The following is an 18,925-nucleotide window of genomic DNA, read 5'->3' as shown; positions in this document are numbered from 1 at the left end:
CATACTTGTGCCAGTCAACTTGGTCGCCTCGTCAGTACCAGATCAGTATCTTCCAATGTTCAGAGGGCTAGGCACATTCCAAGAATCTTATGAAATCAAGCTGAAGTCAGGGGCTAAACCCTTAGCTCTGTTCACCCCAAGGAACGTCCCACTGCCTCTCAGACAGAGAGTCCAAGAAGAATTAGTCCGGATGGAGTCTTTGGGAGTCATCTCAAAGGTGGATCAGCCAACATCATGGTGCGCTGGAATGGTCGTAGTTCCAAAGAAATCAGGGGCGATTCGTATTTGCGTTGACTACAGGCCACTGAATGAGAGTGTTTTGAGGGAAGTCTACCCTCTTCCAAAAGTTGACCACACACTGGCTTGTTTGGCCGGAGCTACGGTATTTAGCAAGTTGGATGCCAACTGTGGGTTTTGGCAGATTCCACTGGCCGAGGAATCCAGACCGCTCACCACATTCATTACGCCGTTCGGGAGATTCGCCTTCAACAAACTACCTTTCGGTATATCTAGTGCGCCTGAGCTGTTCCAGCGGCTCATGAACGGCATCTTATCTGGCCAAAAAGGAGTCCTTTGTCACATGGATGACGTCCTAGTTTTCGGACGCACACAAGAAGAGCACGACTCCCGACTCCACGCTGTCCTGCAGAAACTGCAGAAGTCTGGATTAACCCTAAACCGCACGAAATGCGAGTTCAACAAGGAGCGTCTGACGTTCTTGGGGCATGTAATTGGTGCACAGGGTATTTCCCCAGATCCCCAGAAAACGGAAGCTGTCCTGAAGATGGCACAACCTACCACAGCAACGGAACTACGGAGATTCATGGGTATGGTCAATCAGCTCAGCAAGTTTACCCCACACATCGCCGAATTGTCAAAGCCTCTTCGTGAGCTTCTGAGCAGTAGGCGGTCATGGGTGTGGGGACCGTCCCAATACGACGCTTTCTCAAAGGTCAAGAAGGAATTGACTACACCGAAAGTTTTAGCTTTATACGACCTGGAAAAGACAACAAAAATCTGTGCAGACGCCTCTGCTTATGGGCTGGGAGCAGTTCTTCTGCAGCAGCATCAACCAGCAGTGTGGAAACCCGTCGCCTACGCCTCCCGGTCCATGACCGAGACAGAACAGAGATATTCTCAAATTGAGAAGGAGAGTCTGGCTCTTGTGTGGGCGTGCGAGAAATTCTCAGATTACGTTATTGGGAAGTCTATCCAGTTAGAGACTGACCACAAGCCCTTGGTCCCTCTACTTGGCACAATGAGCCTCGATCGACTCCCACCGAGAATCTTGCGATTTCGATTACGTCTGACACGGTTCGACTACAAAATATCCCATGTTCCGGGGAAGCTCCTATATACGGCGGACACACTCTCTCGCGCACCTGTGACCCCTGCAGGGGAAAATGATAAAAACGAAAAGAGTGCGACAGAGTCGTTTGTTGAAGCCTTTATCTCGTACCTTCCTGCAAATGAAGACCGTCTGGATGCATACCGGAGAGCCCAACAGGAAGACCCTATTTGCTCGGAGGTAATGACATATGTCATGCAGGGATGGCCCACCAGAAACAAAATTAAGGGAGACCTCGCTCGATACTGGGCAGAACGCGGAGAGCTCAGCACCCATGACAACCTACTACTGTATGGCAGCCGCATTGTGGTTCCAAAGAAATTGCAGAGAGAGACATTGCAGAAAATACATCAAGGGCACCAAGGCATTCAGAAATGTCGCCAAAGAGTTTTATCCTCAGTATGGTGGCCCGGGGTAACCAAAAACGTTGAAGAATTCGTCAAGGCATGTCCTGATTGTCAGCGATCCACCCCCACTGCCACCGAACCTCTTCTGTCAACCCCTCTCCCTAACCACCCTTGGGAACGTGTTGCAGCCGACCTGTTTGAGTTGAAAGGGGTTTCACATCTCCTTGTAGTAGACTACTATTCCAGATACGTAGAAGTTCAGAAACTGACCACTACTACCTCGACAAATGTTGTTACCGCTCTGAAAGCCATCTTCTCTCGCCACGGCGTTCCAATCACGTTTGTGAGCGACAACGGACCACAGTTTGACTCAAAGGAGATGAAACACTTTGCTGCAGCTTATGGCTTTAATCATGTAACTAGCAGCCCACACTACCCGAGGGCCAATGGAGAAGCAGAGAGAAGCGTGAAAACCGTTAAGAGCTTGCTAGATCACTCTCCTGACCCGTATATGGCCCTACTCAGTTATCGGGCGACCCCTTTGCCATGGTGCGGTCTTAGTCCTGCAGAACTCCTGATGGGGCGACGTATACGAACAGATGTTCCACAGATGAGAAAACTGCTCATTCCTGACTGGCCCCATACGAGGGATTTCAAAATGCTGAACGAGAAGTACAAGGAAGGACAGAAACGCCATTATGACCAACGTCACCGAGCCAGACTTCTACCGGAGCTACCAGAGGACACTATATCCCTAGGAAGGGAGATGTAGAGTAATGACATTAGTATTAGTTGTGTGCGCGCGCTAGTAGAATAGTCTAGAAGTAAGGGACGCATGCGTACTGCAGTCGTTGAGTTATTACAGAGTCTGTTGAGTTTGTTGAAGCTCGTGAGTAAACTTACGACGACACTACAGTAGCCTGGACAAACACTGAACGAGTGCAGAAACGTTTGACTTATTGTGTAAAAGTGGGAAGCAGCGGATAGAAACGGTCGGTGCACTAGAAGAAAAGTTCTAACGATATTCCTACTATGCAGAAAGCTAGTGTCACGTGGTCACGTGCAGTGTCTGTGTTGTGATTGCTGGACAGGTGGAAGCAACTTCGTGTTCGTTTATAGGTTGAATAGAGCTGCTTTTAGCGCAGTCTGACCGGATTTAGCACGTATTCCTAGTTACCACAAAGATTCCTGATTTGCAGAAATTACCAGAAAAAAGATGAACAGCACCTCATAAAAGTCCATTACCCTGTTGAGGTTACGTCGTTGACTCATCAGTCTGAGCAATTGGCCACGTCAACAGAGGAGCAAAGGTGATACGATGCACGGCAGGTTACATTCCCGTGTCACTAAGAAAGAAGCTAGAACGATCTTCCCATCACCAAAGAGGAATTTATTCTGTGCCTCTGGGGGATGTGTGAGGATGAGACGGATTGTGAAGATTTCCTCGCCTACACTAGACACTGGGTGGATCGAGTAAACCGTGCAGGTCTGTTTACAGTCAGTGATCTGTCCTATCTCCTGTTTGAGCAGCTTGAACTCAATGTTCGTAAGCTATACAATTTGTCAGCGCTTGACACTTCATCGTCGTTATGTTCCCGTGATGAAGTCAGAGAGGCAGTTGTGGGATCAGATGACGTTCAGTTTTATTGGTCCCAGTTGTCTTCAGATCTTGATGATGATGGTAGTCATCAGCTACTTAGAATGATTGTAGACTTATGGATTACGATACGTGGATTTTCATGCGTGATATCATTTATGGAACAGTACAAACAAGCTCATGCAGTAGGTACTTCTAAAGCTAAGCCTCTTCGTAAAACTTTGAAATCTTAGGTACTTTGTTGCTGAAATCTCACAGTGCCCTTAGAACAATGCTTTTGCACATAGCCTTGGCCGCTTATGCAATGGAGTGTTCTCTTTGTCTACAGCCAGATCACCTGGTCTCCTTCTCGAAAATCTCCCAGTGTTTCCATTGACAGGAGCAAGGGCCACTGAGCTCATTACTCGAATAGAAGATGTGTTGTACTCAAACTGCTCTACATTCGGGTTGTTATTGGTTCCTCTCTGCTGACGTTGTTTGCCAAAAAATTGTTCAAGTATATCTTGGCAACAGATTCGATTGGATAGCAGGCTGTTCACTTCTGGAATGCTCAGTAAATACTGTCCTATTTCACAGAATGATTTCACTAAATATTACACAGGATATTCTACATAATCAAGTAATTTGACAACTGAAGGTTTTACCAGTTATCTTGATCCCTTCTAGAGTCTCTCTACTCAACAGCATGGTCTTTTTACAGAGGCAGACAAATCCTCTCTTTCTGCTACACTGCTCTCCCACTTGTACAGGTACGGAAGAAATTCATTTTGCAACCACTGTGAAAGCAAGACTCTGTATTTGAGTTGTACTCTATTTATTAACAATCTATATATATATATATATATATATATATATATATATATATATATATATATATATATATGTTTGTGTGTATATATTATATTAAATAAAATACAAAAGTAAAATATATGTATGTATATATATATATATATATATATATATATATATATATATTATACATATATATTATATTATAGGTCCCATAGGGGACTAGCAGTACCATCTAAACTACATCTAGCTAGTATCATTTTAGCGTTGCTACACCACAGTCTAGTAGAGAGTTGCTGATGAAAATGACAAACAGACTGGCTAATTGAAACATTATGTTTAAACGAAGCTCTACGTGCTATGATCTTGAGCACTTGAAGGCTAGCAGCTGTCCAGAGACCCAGAGTCTCTACTACTAGCGGATGAAAAAGGCTGCCTGTGCTGGACACATTCAGGTGATGTCGTTCGTCCTTTTCCATCTCTCCTGCATCAGATGCTGCACCTGGATGACTTGCTGCTTGAGTGAGAAAAGACGGTTGTAAGGAACTTCGTACCGATAAGTCAAAGTAGGCAGGCAAACCGCGCTCGAAATCTGGATGATAAACATCTCCTGGTCTTGTTTGGTTGCTACTGCTACATCTTGCCTCCCGACGACAACGAGAATCATCTGTAAGCAGTGCGTTGTACACCACTTCGCATAGAGCATCATGACGTTTCGTTGTCAAACTCTGTCCTTGATTACATCCCAATAGATGGTCACCAAACTTATCAATAATGTTACCACAAGGGCAGCGTTTGGAGTTTGGGGAAGGGAAAATGGGGATACCCAACCATATCCGTATATATATATATATATATATATATATATATATATATATATTATATTAAATAAAATATACAAGTAAAAAATGTATATTGTCATGTGTTTTATATGTATGTATAGCTTGTATAGTAAGTGAAGTCACTTTAGTTTACCATATCATCAATAAGTGCCATAAATATTACTTGAAACGAAAATCATTGACAGACCGATAAGGCATTCTGAAGGGCTTCAATTCTTTGTAGCACTCAGAATAATTGGTAACATTCAGGCAGTCAAAGAATCGATCCATCATTTTGACAAAATGTTGCTGTTCCCGAAAAGGCGTCTCCACCGATCTCCAGCAGAGCATGACACACTGACTTACTCAGTACCTGTAGACACACATAAACATGTGTATTATACATCCAGTATATTCCTGTCCAGAGGAAAGAGGTAAAAGCAGTTGCAATGATTTCTAGTGTAGCAAGGAGACGTACATACATTCTTACCTGAACTGCTAAGTCCACTCTCATTTTAGAAAACGAGGATAACTTGAGGTGCTCAAACTTCAGCTTAGGAACAAGACTCAACCCTCCAGCACATCTCTGTACCCCAGAATCTTGGTAGTACAGTCGTCGAAGATGATTCCAACTTATATCTTTACCACAATTCTAAACACAAACACTGATAGCAGAGGTGCAATATCTGTCATACAATATGCTGTAACCAACCCAGAGACTTCGCTTAGGGCTAGCCCAACAGTTTCGTGTCGTCTTCACCAAATGGGGAGCATCAGACACAAACCAGAGAAATGTGCGGTCACGATCACAGTTGAAAGGGTTTCTAGTTGTATAAGCTAGCTGCTCCTGAGCCTCTGAAGAATTCTTTGTTGAATGAATACGAAAGAAGCTACGATTACTACTAGCTCCATCACAGATTATTGCCAGCACCTTACATCCAAGTAGTTCCAGTCGTTGAATGGCTTCCCAAACAATAGGGTATAAGGTATCACCAGAAAGAGTCTTGCAAGGAAACTGTACATATGGAAATCTCAAGGATGTAAATATTCCTCTCACCATTAGCATGAGCATTGAATTTGCAAGAGCTAGCAATGATTTCTTGGTTGCCAATAATTGTTCAAATTTCATCAGATGATTGTTGATATCACAAACATTGATGAAACCTTTCAGCAGTCCTGTTGTTTTGTTGAACACCAAATCTTCCTTGATGTGCATCGCATCAAAAATCAACACAACGTGCTTTTGCCAGTCAGCAGCACCATCAAAACTGCCATCGTGAATAAGCCTCTCATCTATGCTGTTACAAAATCCAGAGGACACGTTACAAGTGTGGGTGTAATCTCTCAGTGTTCGTTTGGATGGAAGTGTGACCAGACCAGAATTATAAAGTGTCTCATAGGCAGTGGATGACGTTTGCTTGATAGAGAGGCACCATCGGACCATCAATGGATGCCATCTCATCTGCTTTGGATTTTTTAATAATGCAGCTTCCATCTGCTGTTTCCAAAATAGCTGACGGAAAGAGTTCTTGGGAAATTTTGAAGCAATTTCAGATGACCGTTCTTTCATTATCTGTAGTTGGTCTTTGTGTGTTTCAGAATCTAGCTCCATACCATTCATCTCTACATTTGCAACTAAAAGTGACTTCATTCGAGCCATCCTTTGCATGGCTGACTTGACAGAATTTTTGTAAGACTTCAATTTCATCGCTCTCTCTGGTGTTGTCATATAACGATTGTTTGTTCGAGTTACAACTGCCCTCTTTGTTTGCACCAACAGTTCTTTTCACGATGATTCATTGCTCTAAGTGTTGGCCTACATGTTCTACATCGACCGTCCTTGCCACATGCCACCATGTCACAACTGACGTGACGAATGGTTCTTGTAAAACACTTTCCTTTGAACGCGACCTCTCTCTGGTCCATAAATGCAATGAGCACTTCATCTCCTCCAGATTTCTTGAACCGTCCTTTCCTTTTTTGTGATAGAGGATGCCAACATTCATCAGGATTGCCGATGTAAATCTGAGACCTCTCCAAATTATCTATAATGGTTCTAATACAAGCACCATCGGTGACAACCAGGGGTGATGACAACTGGGTACGACCTCTTTCACTCACTCTTCGTCCACGCATGAAAACAACCCAGGAATGGTCGTCCAAAATCTTCAAAGTAACATCTGCTTCAGCAAGCTGAAATGTTGAGTTGGCAACAATGTGGACAATAACACAGCAAAGAGACTCTGCATTTGTAGAGACAGTGAACCATCCCTTTGGTAAAGCTAATGAACTCATTATGTCATCAAAATCAAGTGGGCCAGAAGTTTGGGAAGGTCGATTCTCAACAATGGAGACATCCTCACACTATGAGAAAACTCAGTGTTCCTGTCACACTTTAGTACATTAATTACAATTACAATCCACAGTCTTATACCTCTGTTTGAGTTACACAGGTTATGCTTGGATTCAGAGGTGTCTGAGTATCCTGTAATTAAGCCAATATTAGTCACATTATCTTGGGTACTGTTGATGCCATCAATGGAAAGGCTAGGACAATACCATCAAACCTTGTCAAGGCTACACTTGCACGATTCGACTTCAAGTTTCTCCCTGGCAGGAGACTTCTCTCTCCCTGTTCTTTTTGGAAGTCAGATACATCTTTCGTCCCATCTAACATATTGGAACATATTTCTCCAACGTGTAACCATACTTGCTGTACGCTCTAATACTAATATAGCTATGGTTGCACTTGCACAATACCTGATAGAAATCTTTATTAAATTAGTTCAATTCAATGTCCTCAGCCACTCAAGTACCCATTTCCACTCTTGAAAGGCACCCAGAACAGAATTTGGAACCTATTACTACTTGTGAACTATCAAGGTCGCGCTGAAGGTACACAAAGTGCAGAGCAGAAAATGTGACCTTTTCTCCTTTAGGATACTAGTGTACTGAACTACGTACCTTTCTCAGCGTCTATTATACCTGGTTCCACTGACGTAATACGGCCTGCTTAGTTCATGCACTCTCCCCGGTTATGTGAGCTCGTAGCCCACTGCTAGAGGTACACAAACTAGACGACGTCAGGTTTTCTCGCCGCCATTTTAGTACCGGAAGAAGACCCATTCATCGTTTCTCTGTGTATTTCTTCCGTCTCCCTAGATTATGATAGCATTGATATGGGTACCTTCACCGGCTTCCTTCACTAGTGAGTGATCACACGTTTGCCAGTAACTCTGAAAGACAGCGAACAACGAGAGATACCAAAGTTGTCCGTTTCATCGCTGTACGAATGGCACTGGGTGAAAACTGACCTGGGCTAGTCTTCTGCAACTTGCTGTAAACGTAAAGGTCCACCTCTTTGCTCGCAGAATGGCGTAACGCGCATGAGCATCAAAGGCAACCGCCGACCCGGATCGTTTCGTATTGCACGATGACGTAATCTATTCGGCGTTTCCAATCCCTTTCCCCCGCTCTAGTATCTATGGCCTGATGAAGCTCATCTCTGATCGTCCAGTATGCTCGTATCTTGGTTGGCACATCTTCAATCTTTGAAGGCCAACCCATTATTATTTGGTCGATTGAGACGTTGCAGTTTTGATCTGTTGTCGTGGCCTGTTGTAACTGCGCTTTCTTTTCCGCACTTAGTGGCATCGAAGTGACAAAAACGTGGACCATGACTTGCATGTCACTGGTAAGTTGTGAATCCGCGTCGTAACTAGTTGCCAAGTGCGCCCGCGACAGAGTGTCTGCTGCGTACATAAGCTTGCCTGGAACATAACGAACCGCCAGGTCATATCTCTGTAGCTGCAGCATCCTTCTTTGAGCCTTGGTGGTGCTGCACCAATTGGCTTCTTCATGATAGCTTCCAAAGGCTTGTGTTCGGTCAATATTGGTGGTCTTTCCATATATATATATATATATATATATATATATATATATATATATATATATATATATATATATATATATATATATATATATGGGTGGAATCATAGAATCCTAGCACTGAATCACTAGTGAGTGCCCGCTTTATCTCGTTGATGGCCGCAACATGCTGTGTATCCCATTTCCACATGCTTCCGTCCTTTATGAAATCTGACTGGGGCTGTAATAGCGGACTCCGCTGCAATATAGGGGGTCAATAACTTAATTAAGCCTAGCAATCGCTGTACAGCTTGTTTCTCTTGGGCTTCGGCATACTCGCAATCCCTTCAATCTTTCCGGATCCGGTTGCTGTCCCTGTTGACTAAGAATGTGACCAGTTGCTCTCCTTGTTGACTAAGAATGTGACCCATATATTTCACTTAACGAACCTTGTACTGTAACTTCTGGGGACTGAATCCCACATTCCTTTCTCTTGCTCGTTGTAACACCTGCGCGAGGGCTTTCTCATGTTCCTCTTCCGTCTTGCCTGCCACAATCAGGTCATCCGCAATCACGTGAACGTTTGGGATGTCCCCCTATGTGTGATCGTTCCTTTCCTGCAGCACTTCACTGGCTGAAGCCAGTACAAACGGCGCCCTTGTGAAGCACTTTCTACCCCATGGGGTGCTGAACGCGCACATCTTGGCTGACTCGTTAGACAATTTGACGTGCCAGAAGGCATCCTTCATGTCGACTACTGTGAATACCGCTTTGCCAGCCAGTCGGGCTTGGACATCTGCCATTGTTGGTATTTGATGTCTCTCCCTTTTGATGACTTTATTGAGGGGTCTGGGATCCAGACAGATCCTCATGTTACCATTCTTCTTTTCTGTTATCGCGAGATTGTGAAGCCAGTCGGTCGGGCCCTCGACGTCTTGCATAACACCTTGTTGCTGAATTTTTGCCAACGTCTGTTGCAGTTTGGTTCTCTTTGCATATGATATGACTCGCAGATGCTGTAAGACCGGAATAGCGTCTGCTTCAAGCTGGATGTCATGCTTTTTGTCATACTCTCCTATTCCTTTAAACACGTCCTTGTTCTGCTCGATGAGTTGCTGCCTGGTGTGACCTGTTGCATATCCACAGGCACAACATTGTCCACACGTCTGATGAGATCCAAGTCCTCGCACGCTGCTCTTCCAAGGATGGTTACGTTGTCGTCGATAACATAAAACGTGAGCCTCTTCCTGCAGCTCGCTTTGTTTCTTCTGACTAAACAGCTGACCTGAGTTGTGCCTCTGCGTATGACGTGACCACCACCAAGTCCTGCAAGAATCTTGCTGGTGGGCTGCAGTTTTTGTCTTGAAAACTGTACACCTTAAAAGAAAAGATGTTTGCCTGGGCTAGTATTTCCAACTTGAAATCAATCAGCTTACGGTCCAGATCAAGGCGTTCGGTCCATTCTGGCGTGTCTCGGATATGTCCTATGAATATGGGTGACATAAGTGGCTCTTCATCTCGTCACTGCCTGTTTCATCTACATCGTTGACCTGGAATTCTACCTTCCTAATTTGCCTGGCCGTTTGTAGAAAGACTTTGGCCAGATGGTTTCTCTTGTGACACGCTGAATACATCTTTCCGTAGGCGGGGTACTGTCGAGGTGGGTGGAAGCCGCCGCAATACTTGCATGCCGCTTGCCTGGTCTTGGATGACTTGTCACTTTCGTGAATCCTCGAGCTCATATTGGGCATAGTGTCTGGCTTGTTGCGTCGCTGCTTCTGCGTACCTCGAACGGCGCCTATGGGTACTTTCATCGCCTCTTGTTCGTAGCTTGCACCTGCTCTTTTGTTGTTTCTGCTGCTCTGCATATGTGCAACGCTTTCTGCAAAGTAAGGTCTGATTCTCATAATAATCTCTTTCACGCGTTCGTCGCGGACGCCAAGCACGATCTTATCGCGTATTAGAAGATGGCGTTGGTCACCGAATTCGCACAACCCCGCCTTTACTTTCAGCTCGATAACCCATTGATCTACTGCCTCACCTTCTAACTGGTCTCTAGACCAGAATTAGTGCCTTTCATATGCGGTGTTGCGCTTGGGGTTGCAATATGTCTTGAATTGCTGGAGTACAGCGTTGATATCCTGTCTAGGATCAGGTTGCTCTGCTTCTTGTGGCGGGAACACGAACTTCTGGTATATCTCTTGGGGTTTTCTCTAACTCCGACGCCTGAAGTAGAAATTAGATTGCTGCTCATACTTCCGCCATACTTCTGCGAGGTTGCGGTCGCAAAACGACATTTGTACTGGTGTCGTGAGTCGTTCCATAACACTATGTAATGCTTTAGTTGTATTATAGTCTCTAGTAACGCAACTCAACACAGCTACTAAAGTTACTCGCTGTTCCGCGCTTGCGAATTTTTTTTGGCCCCGTTGGGTGTGGCTTTAGCTGTTCCCGTATGCACTTCCTCGCGGTTTGCAGTGGTCTGGTAGTACGAGGCTCTGCAGTCAATAGACATCTTGCAACCGCGATTTTGACATAAACGAACTGCTGTCTTTTTGCGCAACTTTCGAGCAGTAACCTGCGCCGTTTATTGAAAGGGAGCCTCAGTTTTTGTCGTCTGCTGAACGTGGTTTTCTCGGCACAAATCAACTTCAATAAATTAGGCGACAGGTAAAGTCATTTATAATTACTATTCTTCGCAGTTAAGCAAATTTTCAGTTTGCATAAAGTCTTTTTCGGGTGCGATTTATGCGTCAATATTGACACTGTTGCATGCACTGCATACATCAAATCATGTACTATTTATTACAAATTTATTTCCTGTGTGCAATTAATTAAATACAGTCAAACCTCCCTTATCCGGACACTTCGGGACCTGTAGCTGTCCGGATATTAGAATTGTCCGTAACTGAGAATTCTATTGCGTGCCTCGTCGATCTTCTCAAACTGCGGCTCCTTTACAACTCGACGCTTCTTTGCAACGTCTGGAATTTCACTACCTGACACATGGCGTGAAATCTCGTCTCTGCTTTTCCAGATGTCAGCCAACGTTGACTTCGGAATGTTATAATGCTGAGAAACTAGTCGAAATGATTGCCCCTTTTCCAATTCACTAATTAACTCCAACTTCTTCTCTAGAGTAATAACTGACCGTTTCCGTGATTGCTTGGACGCCATAGAGCACGTGTTGGTCACTGCGCATGCGTTCGGTTTTAGCTCAGTGTCCGGTATACGGAGGTGTCCGTAAGTGAGAGGTCCGGATAAGGGAGGTTTGACTGTAATATGCAGAAAAGTGCAAAGTACTCAGGTAATTTAATTCTATTTCACAACGACTAAGTTAATAAAAACAGGTAAACACTCTAATAGGGTAGTATACAATTAAAATAACAGCATATGATATGTGTGTGTACACAATATTTACTAAGCATTATCTAGTTGGATAAACACGTACACAAAATAATGTACTCTAATAATTATTACTAATCGGATCATTTAATGTAAACAACATACTAATTACTAATGCATAGAGTATGATGATTATGATGACGACATATTGATAACACTGCTGGTTGTCACACAGCTATTATTGAGGTAATCTACATTTAGAGCTAACACTGGTTTAAATTAAATTATGTTAATTAATTTAAGTTAAGTTAATGACTCTTAGTTAAGTTGATGGTATCAGTCATTGTGTTGTGACACTTATAGGTGTATACATTGGATATGCATTTTGGCAACTGGCATTATATTTCAAACTAGGCATTGGTTGTTATATGGTTGGTGACATGAATGACAGTAACTGAGTTATATAATTAGTATACTGTGTGTGTGTGTGTGTGTGTGTGTGTGTGTGCGTGTGCGTGTGCGTGTGGGTGTGTGTGTGTGTGTGTGTGTGTGTGTGTGTGTGTGTGTGTGTGTGTGTGTGTTCATATGGCTGTTTACTCAATTGGAATAGTGTCATCTCATAGCATTGGTACATTCAAGACACATTAATGCATGAACTACTATCGTCCTAGCAATGATGAGATAGAGGATAATTTCTTGGACAAGAAACTCCTATCTTTGCCTCATTTGATTCTAGTGTATATATTGAGTAACTGGTATTTCATTGGGGTGGACAAGGTCTGTGGCTGTGGTTGTCGACAAGAACTGTCTGGCTTGCTGCATTCTGGGTGTTCTGACTATTACTGATGGCCATGTGAAGTACGGTATATGTTAGTCTGCATGTTAATGTGGCAGCTATGGCAGAATCTAACATGTGTGGCTGTACTTAGAAATGTGAGAGCGTTACCTGGGCCATCAAGCTACACCTGGTACTGAAATAATCCAGGTAGCCAAGCATGGTATTTCGCCTTTTGTTGGCTATGCCACATTACTGGTATGTTTAATATGGATATTTGTGATAACCATTTGCCTGTCTTGAATCTGTGTACTTTGATGATACAACTGTAGGTTGATGACACTTGAAAGACACCGTGTATTTGAGACAACAGCAAAATCAACATGGTGAGGCAAAATGACCCGTAAGAGAAATGGTAGAATTAAAGCACAATTGTTATGCAGGTCCTTAATACTTCTAAAATGATCTGTTGCCAGCCAGCTGACAGTTGTTTGGCTGAAATTCTTTGTCAACATTATTAATTAACAATGAGTTGATGTCTGCTACTTGTTATGAGTTCATTTGAAGCCATGCTCTAACTAGAAGAAGGAGTCATGATCAGTGAAACCTGCACTACTACAGAAATGGGAGTGATGAAAGTAGTCTTAGTTGCTAGTTGTACCAAGAGGACAGTTGTGACTTCAGATGTGACTTTAGATAACTATACTTTGACAAAGTATTACATTGCCTTTAGCAATAAAATGTTTGTCACTGCTTATCTTGCATATGCATTGGATGTCCACAAATAATCATGAGTCATCTGACTCTTGTTAGAACTATAATTATAATAACGTCCAAACATTGTGGTCAGATCTATAATTTGTGACTTGTAATAGACAACTTCCATTGTGTATGTGCAACAGAAGCAGTCGCTATTTCTTTTCTCACAGGATGCAGATCAGCATCTATACACATGATACAGTCAAAACGTAGACAACAGCTATTGAATTAAATGAGAATTTATTTAATTCGCTTACATACCACAATGTATATTAAGTTCAAGACATGAGCACAAGCAGACTGTTTGATGAGGTACCGTATTTCTCCAAATAATTCGTTCCTGATTAATTCTCTGCCTGTATAATTCCCTTAGTATACACCCACTGTGAATGTAATTACCTCTCCTGAATAGTAATAATAATATTATTAATAATAATAATAGTAATACAGAAACTTGTCCTTCTTTATCTTTCATTGTTGGTTCTTTTATGAAGGAATGAGACTTGTTTCACTCGTATGGGGAGCTTCTGTGGTCTGGCGAGGTTTGTGCCAATGTTGACTATACGGACTTGATCCGGGAATTCTGGATTCCCCGTATTGTAGTTGGCCTCTCCGTGACTATAGCTATGGCTTGAAAGAGCTGTGTCTGATCGCCGTGTGGACTGCACAGAGGCATGTACCTCACTGTGCTTACCTGCCGGGTCGGTGGGCGCCCAGTGGGGGTTAAGACCCCTCTGCACCCTCTGAAGGGTTGCACCGAGACATGCTTCTTGGATCAAGTCGGATCCTGCGTAAAGTCATGTCTTCTGTCTAGACAGACATGATGGTCTAAGCACCTCTGAGGCAGGGTTTGCTTTCGGTGCTTACCAGTGACCTTATGAATCAGACTGATCTGGTTGAGCACAACATAATAATAATCAAATATAATCAAATATATCATTCATCATTCATTCATTCAATAATAATAATAATAATAATAATAATAATAATATTTTGATTCATACCGCTACAGGTACAGTGCCCTAGGCAAGACAAGCTACATAAGCGTAACAAGTAAAAATAGGTAGCCATGCATAGAAGAGTAAACATAAAAGAATAAATAGAAGAATAATCAGACATAAATTAAAGTTTAATCCAGCTCTTGAAGTCTATGTAGGACAACACCATAACTCTTTTCCTTGTCTCATTGTCCACTGATTGCCACAGATTACCTTGAGTATTCAGAATGAACCCACTCTCTAAGTCATTATGAACTGATCTTCATAAGAAGGAGAGCTGGCTGGCAAGCAATAGATGTGGAGCTTCCTGATAGGTTTGCTAAGAGTTTCCCCACAATTCCCCATTCTTTGCACAGTATGGGATTGGTTAAGCAGTTCTTTAATTAAGTGTTGTGGCAACACAAGCCAGAAATGGATGTATAACTTGAGATGCTCAATTATGTCAAGGAGCATTTGCAATGCTAACAAGGTGGCTGTAGCTCAATTATGAGGATTAATTATTACTGTTACTAAATTGTTACTAAACTGTTTTTGTGTGCCTTTCATTTTTTGCAGAGCACTTGGCAGTGGCTATGGAATTCAACGTCAGGCGTTGCTGGTAATGACAGACTATTGTCTATGAGCATGGTAAAGGAGCTGTTTTTCGCAGATTCTTCTGAAAAGTTGCTTGCTGCTAAACAAAGAATTGACAGTAATGTAAAAGTTCAGCAAAACATTAAAGTTTCGAAACAGGTTGCAGTGCTATTGGGAAAGGCGTGAAGAATGGTGTGTTAGCCTTAGAAAAGATTTTATAACTCGAGGAAACAACACAAATATCTACTCCGAGGCAGCAATTCACATTACCAAGATATAGTATTTGATCGACTGAAGGCCTACAACAGTATCCAGATGTTCCAATTTGTTACAACAACAATGGATCTCTACTACAAACAGCGTTTGCTTTCTCTGGCTAACAATCGTCTTGACAACTTCGTTGCTCTTCAATTTACCATTTCAGGTAGCACAGCAGATACAGTTTCATCTCATACCATCCAAGCCACTGACTCAGATGACGTATTTCACGTTCAAAGTAGGACAGACAATCAACAAACATGGAAAGTGGATTTGACTGTAGGAACTTGTACCTGTCCACGAGGAAGAAACGGTCAGCCATGTGGACATCAGCTGGCAGCTTCATTAAAATACAAACGTCAATCTTTAAATAAAATACCAACATCATCAGTATGTGGCCGCCAACTGTATGCCAAAATAGCAATCGGAGAGGCAGCACTACCAGTTGCATTCTACAGACATCTGCACCAGAAAGAAGAAGACACCTATGTGAAAGATCTAGGGATGCAACCAGAGTGGAGTAAAAGAACCGAAACATTTCCAAGCTCTCAACACACAGAAATTGAAGACCAAGAAACAACTATTGACTATGAACCTGCATCACCAGAATCTGATCATGCAAGTAAAGACTCACAGCAACATCAGAGCCACACCACCTCTAGCAATTTTTGAAGACACTCTAACAGATTTGACATACGTCATGACAGACATTAAGAAAGGATTGGCAAGTAGGGACACTGTATTTACAACAGCTATACGAGAATTTTGCAGCCAGCACAAAAAAATTAGAGGTGCTGATGGCAAAAAGAAATCTTACACAAAGCCATTGTTAATATCTGCTCTGCACAACTTTGGAAAGGGACACGGACGTAAAATCAGAAGCAACAAATGCACCATTACAGTACAACCAACAACTGTAAGCAGACGAGCCATTAAAAAGTGTGGAGGAAAACCTCTTAAGGCTGGTCGTCCATCATTAATGCAGAGAAAATCAAACAATACCAACATGAAAAGTTTATGTCGTCACACTCTACCAAAAAGAAAGCTCCGGTCAAAAAGAGTTCACAGTCTTCAAACAAGTATTGATAATAGGAGACAGAACGCTTGCTAAAATGGCCGGTATCAAGCAAAGTGTGGTGCTCTAGCACACAATAATTGTTTGCCTCCTCTTGTTTGATTCTTGTCTAGATTGATTACACAGTTACTTGTTCTAACTTCAGTTTGTTTACATCAGGTAGTTGTGCATTTTTGATTTGAGTAAAGCAGTGACCCACAAACTTTACTAATGTTTGCCTTATTGCATGATTTCTTTCTTGTTTGTGCTCTTGTAAAAGTAAGTAAATTAGTTTTAGTCAAAACGACTGTGCAAATAATTTGTCTTAGAAAACCATTGTACAAGGAATACTTTGCCTAATTCTCCGTCAGCAAAGCATGTAAGGAAATCGAACATGTAAGGAAATCGAACATGTAAGGAAATCGAACATGTAAGAACAACATGTAAAAAATAGGTTCTTTTAATAACACATTTATAAATTGTTCAAAGTCCAAGGTAGAGTTCACCATTAATTAATTAACATAACAAATTTCACTTTGACTAATGGCTATACAACTATCTGTAAAAGTAAGCAAATGTAAGGTTCCAAGTCATTGGCTGTAAACATATAATATCATGAGAATTCTAAAGGCAATTCAGACTGTACAAAAAAATTAAGCTGCCAATGAAAGCCATTCTAACAGCATTTAAGTCCCATGTAACATTTAAGTATTAAGTATGCCGTTACCCCTGACTTTGGCTAAGTCTCTAAGACTTTCCTGCCTTTAGAAGAACCAGTTGGCACCTGTCTGATAGGCCTTCTGTTAGACTTCTCCCCTGTACAAATACAGTACTCTATTTCAACTTCCTTACACCATTACATACACACACACACACACACACACACACACACACACACACACACACACACACACACACACACACACACACACACACACACACACACACACACACACACACACACAAACACAGTATACTAATTATATACCTCAGTTACTGTCATTCATGTCACCAACCATATATCAACCAATGCCTAGTTTGAAATATAATGCCAGTTGCCAAAATGCATATCCAATGTTTACACCTATAAGTGTCACAACACAATGACTGATACCATCAACTTAACTAAGAGTCATTAACTTAACTTAAATTAATTAACATAATTTAATTTAAACCAATGTTAGCTCTAAATATAGATTACCTCAATAATAGCTAGCGGTGTGACAACCAGCAGTGTTATCAATATGTCGTCATCATCATCATCATATTCTATGCATTAGTAATTAGTATGTTGCTTACATTAAATGATCCGATTAGTAATGATTATTAGAGTACATTATTTTGTGTACGTGTTTATCCAACTAGATAATGCTTAGTAAATATTGTGTACACACACATATCATATGCTGTTATTTTAATTGTATACTACCCTATTAGAGTGTTTACCTGTTAATAAATCTTTTTAGTAACTTAGTAGTTGTGAAATAGAATTAAATTACCTGAGTACTTTGCACTTTTCTGCATATTATTTAATTAATTGCACACAGAAAATAAATTTGCAATAAATAGTACATGTATGCAGTGCATGCAACAGTGTCAATATTGACGCATAAATCGCACCCAAAAAAAGATTTTATGAAAACTGAAAATTTGCTTAACTGCGAAGAATAGTAATTATAAATGACTTTACCTGTCGCCTAATTTATTGAAGTTGATTTGTGCCGAGAAAACCACGTTCAGCAGACGACAAAACTGAGGCCCCCTTTCAATAAACGGTGCAGGTTACTGCTCGAAAGGTGCACAAAAGACAGCAGTTCGTTTATGTCAAAATCGCGGTTGCAAGATGTCCATTGACTGCCGAGCCTCGTACTACCAGACCACTGCAACCGCAAGGAAGTGCATACTGGAACAGCTAAAGCCACACCCAACGGGGCCCAAAAAAAAAATTCGCCAGAAGAGGACCTAGAAGACCTGAGCATGCGTATTAATAGTTTAGCAGTGCGCTGGACGCGGCAGCGGCAGCAGTAGTAGTGTTTTGTTGTGGAGCTGCAGTGGAGTTACTAGATGACATGGAAATCGTTTGCTTGATGTTGACTAGAGCAAATTTTGCCGGTCCCCTTTTGAGAATGGTTCTTGGTAGCAGGACATCTAGGAGTGAATCCAGCATTCAGGGATTTGTTGAAGAAATCATCCCTTTGCAACCTCTGGATGATTTTAGGCGTTATTTTCGTGTGCATCGTTCTACATTTATGATTCTTGTAAGGCTACTGGCCAGCTGCAGGGTGAATGTTATCAGGCGTGGAGGAAGAGAGCCTTGAAGCTATGAGAAACAACTGCTAAGTACACTGTGGATGCTGTCGACTCAGGAGACTCTTCGATCTGTGACAGATAGGT

General features: G+C 42.1%; 2 protein-coding genes and 2 long non-coding RNA genes across 6 annotated transcripts; 2 read left to right on the top strand and 2 right to left on the bottom strand.

Annotated features, from left to right (window-relative positions):
* The first annotated feature begins 42 nt into the window (after positions 1-42).
* LOC134187115 (uncharacterized protein K02A2.6-like) lies at positions 43-2,467 on the top strand. Its single transcript, XM_062655233.1, has one exon. It carries the CDS (start codon positions 56-58, stop codon positions 2,465-2,467), a length of 2,412 nt encoding a protein of 803 aa, XP_062511217.1. The 5' UTR covers positions 43-55.
* A 915-nt stretch (positions 2,468-3,382) lies between these two features.
* On the bottom strand, positions 3,383-4,031 carry LOC134187418 (uncharacterized). Of its 2 annotated transcripts, none has more exons than XM_062655536.1 (2): positions 3,937-4,031; positions 3,383-3,857 (listed from the first exon to the last, which is right to left on the bottom strand). In XM_062655536.1, the coding sequence occupies exons 1-2, from the start codon at positions 3,977-3,979 to the stop codon at positions 3,556-3,558; spliced, it is 345 nt and encodes a 114-aa protein (XP_062511520.1). In that variant the 5' UTR covers positions 3,980-4,031; the 3' UTR covers positions 3,383-3,555. The 2 variants fall into 2 exon arrangements, with proteins under 2 accessions (XP_062511520.1, XP_062511519.1); XM_062655535.1 differs by having other exon boundaries at positions 3,383-3,878; positions 3,937-4,000.
* An 8,877-nt stretch (positions 4,032-12,908) lies between these two features.
* Positions 12,909-13,478, top strand: LOC134187030 (uncharacterized). The gene is made up of 4 exons (XR_009971051.1): positions 12,909-12,972; positions 13,044-13,147; positions 13,222-13,275; positions 13,333-13,478. It is a non-coding gene; the product is annotated as an uncharacterized LOC134187030 (long non-coding RNA).
* A 216-nt stretch (positions 13,479-13,694) lies between these two features.
* LOC134187029 (uncharacterized) lies at positions 13,695-18,505 on the bottom strand. Of its 2 annotated transcripts, XR_009971050.1 has the most exons (4): positions 18,222-18,505; positions 17,520-17,615; positions 17,259-17,347; positions 13,695-13,833 (listed from the first exon to the last, which is right to left on the bottom strand). It is a non-coding gene; the product is annotated as an uncharacterized LOC134187029 (long non-coding RNA). The 2 variants fall into 2 exon arrangements; XR_009971049.1 differs by lacking the exon at positions 17,520-17,615.
* Between the last annotated feature and the right edge of the window lie 420 nt (positions 18,506-18,925).

Source organism: Corticium candelabrum, chromosome 11 (assembly GCF_963422355.1).
Source record: "Corticium candelabrum chromosome 11, ooCorCand1.1, whole genome shotgun sequence".
In the NCBI taxonomy this organism is placed as follows: domain Eukaryota; kingdom Metazoa; phylum Porifera; class Homoscleromorpha; order Homosclerophorida; family Plakinidae; genus Corticium; species Corticium candelabrum.
This window is presented reverse-complemented; position numbering and strand designations above follow the sequence as displayed.

Excerpts from the sequence above, each read along its gene's own strand:
- LOC134187115 (XM_062655233.1), top strand. The coding sequence starts at position 56 with ATGTTCAGAGGGCTAGGCACATTCCAAGAATCTTATGAAATCAAGCTG.
- LOC134187418 (XM_062655535.1), bottom strand. The coding sequence starts at position 3,979 with ATGCTGTTGAGTAGAGAGACTCTAGAAGGGATCAAGATAACTG. Across the intron at positions 3,879-3,936 it reads AGAAGGGATCAAGATAACTG|TGAAATCATTCTGTGAAATA; the intron begins GTAAAACCTTCA and ends TGTAATATTTAG.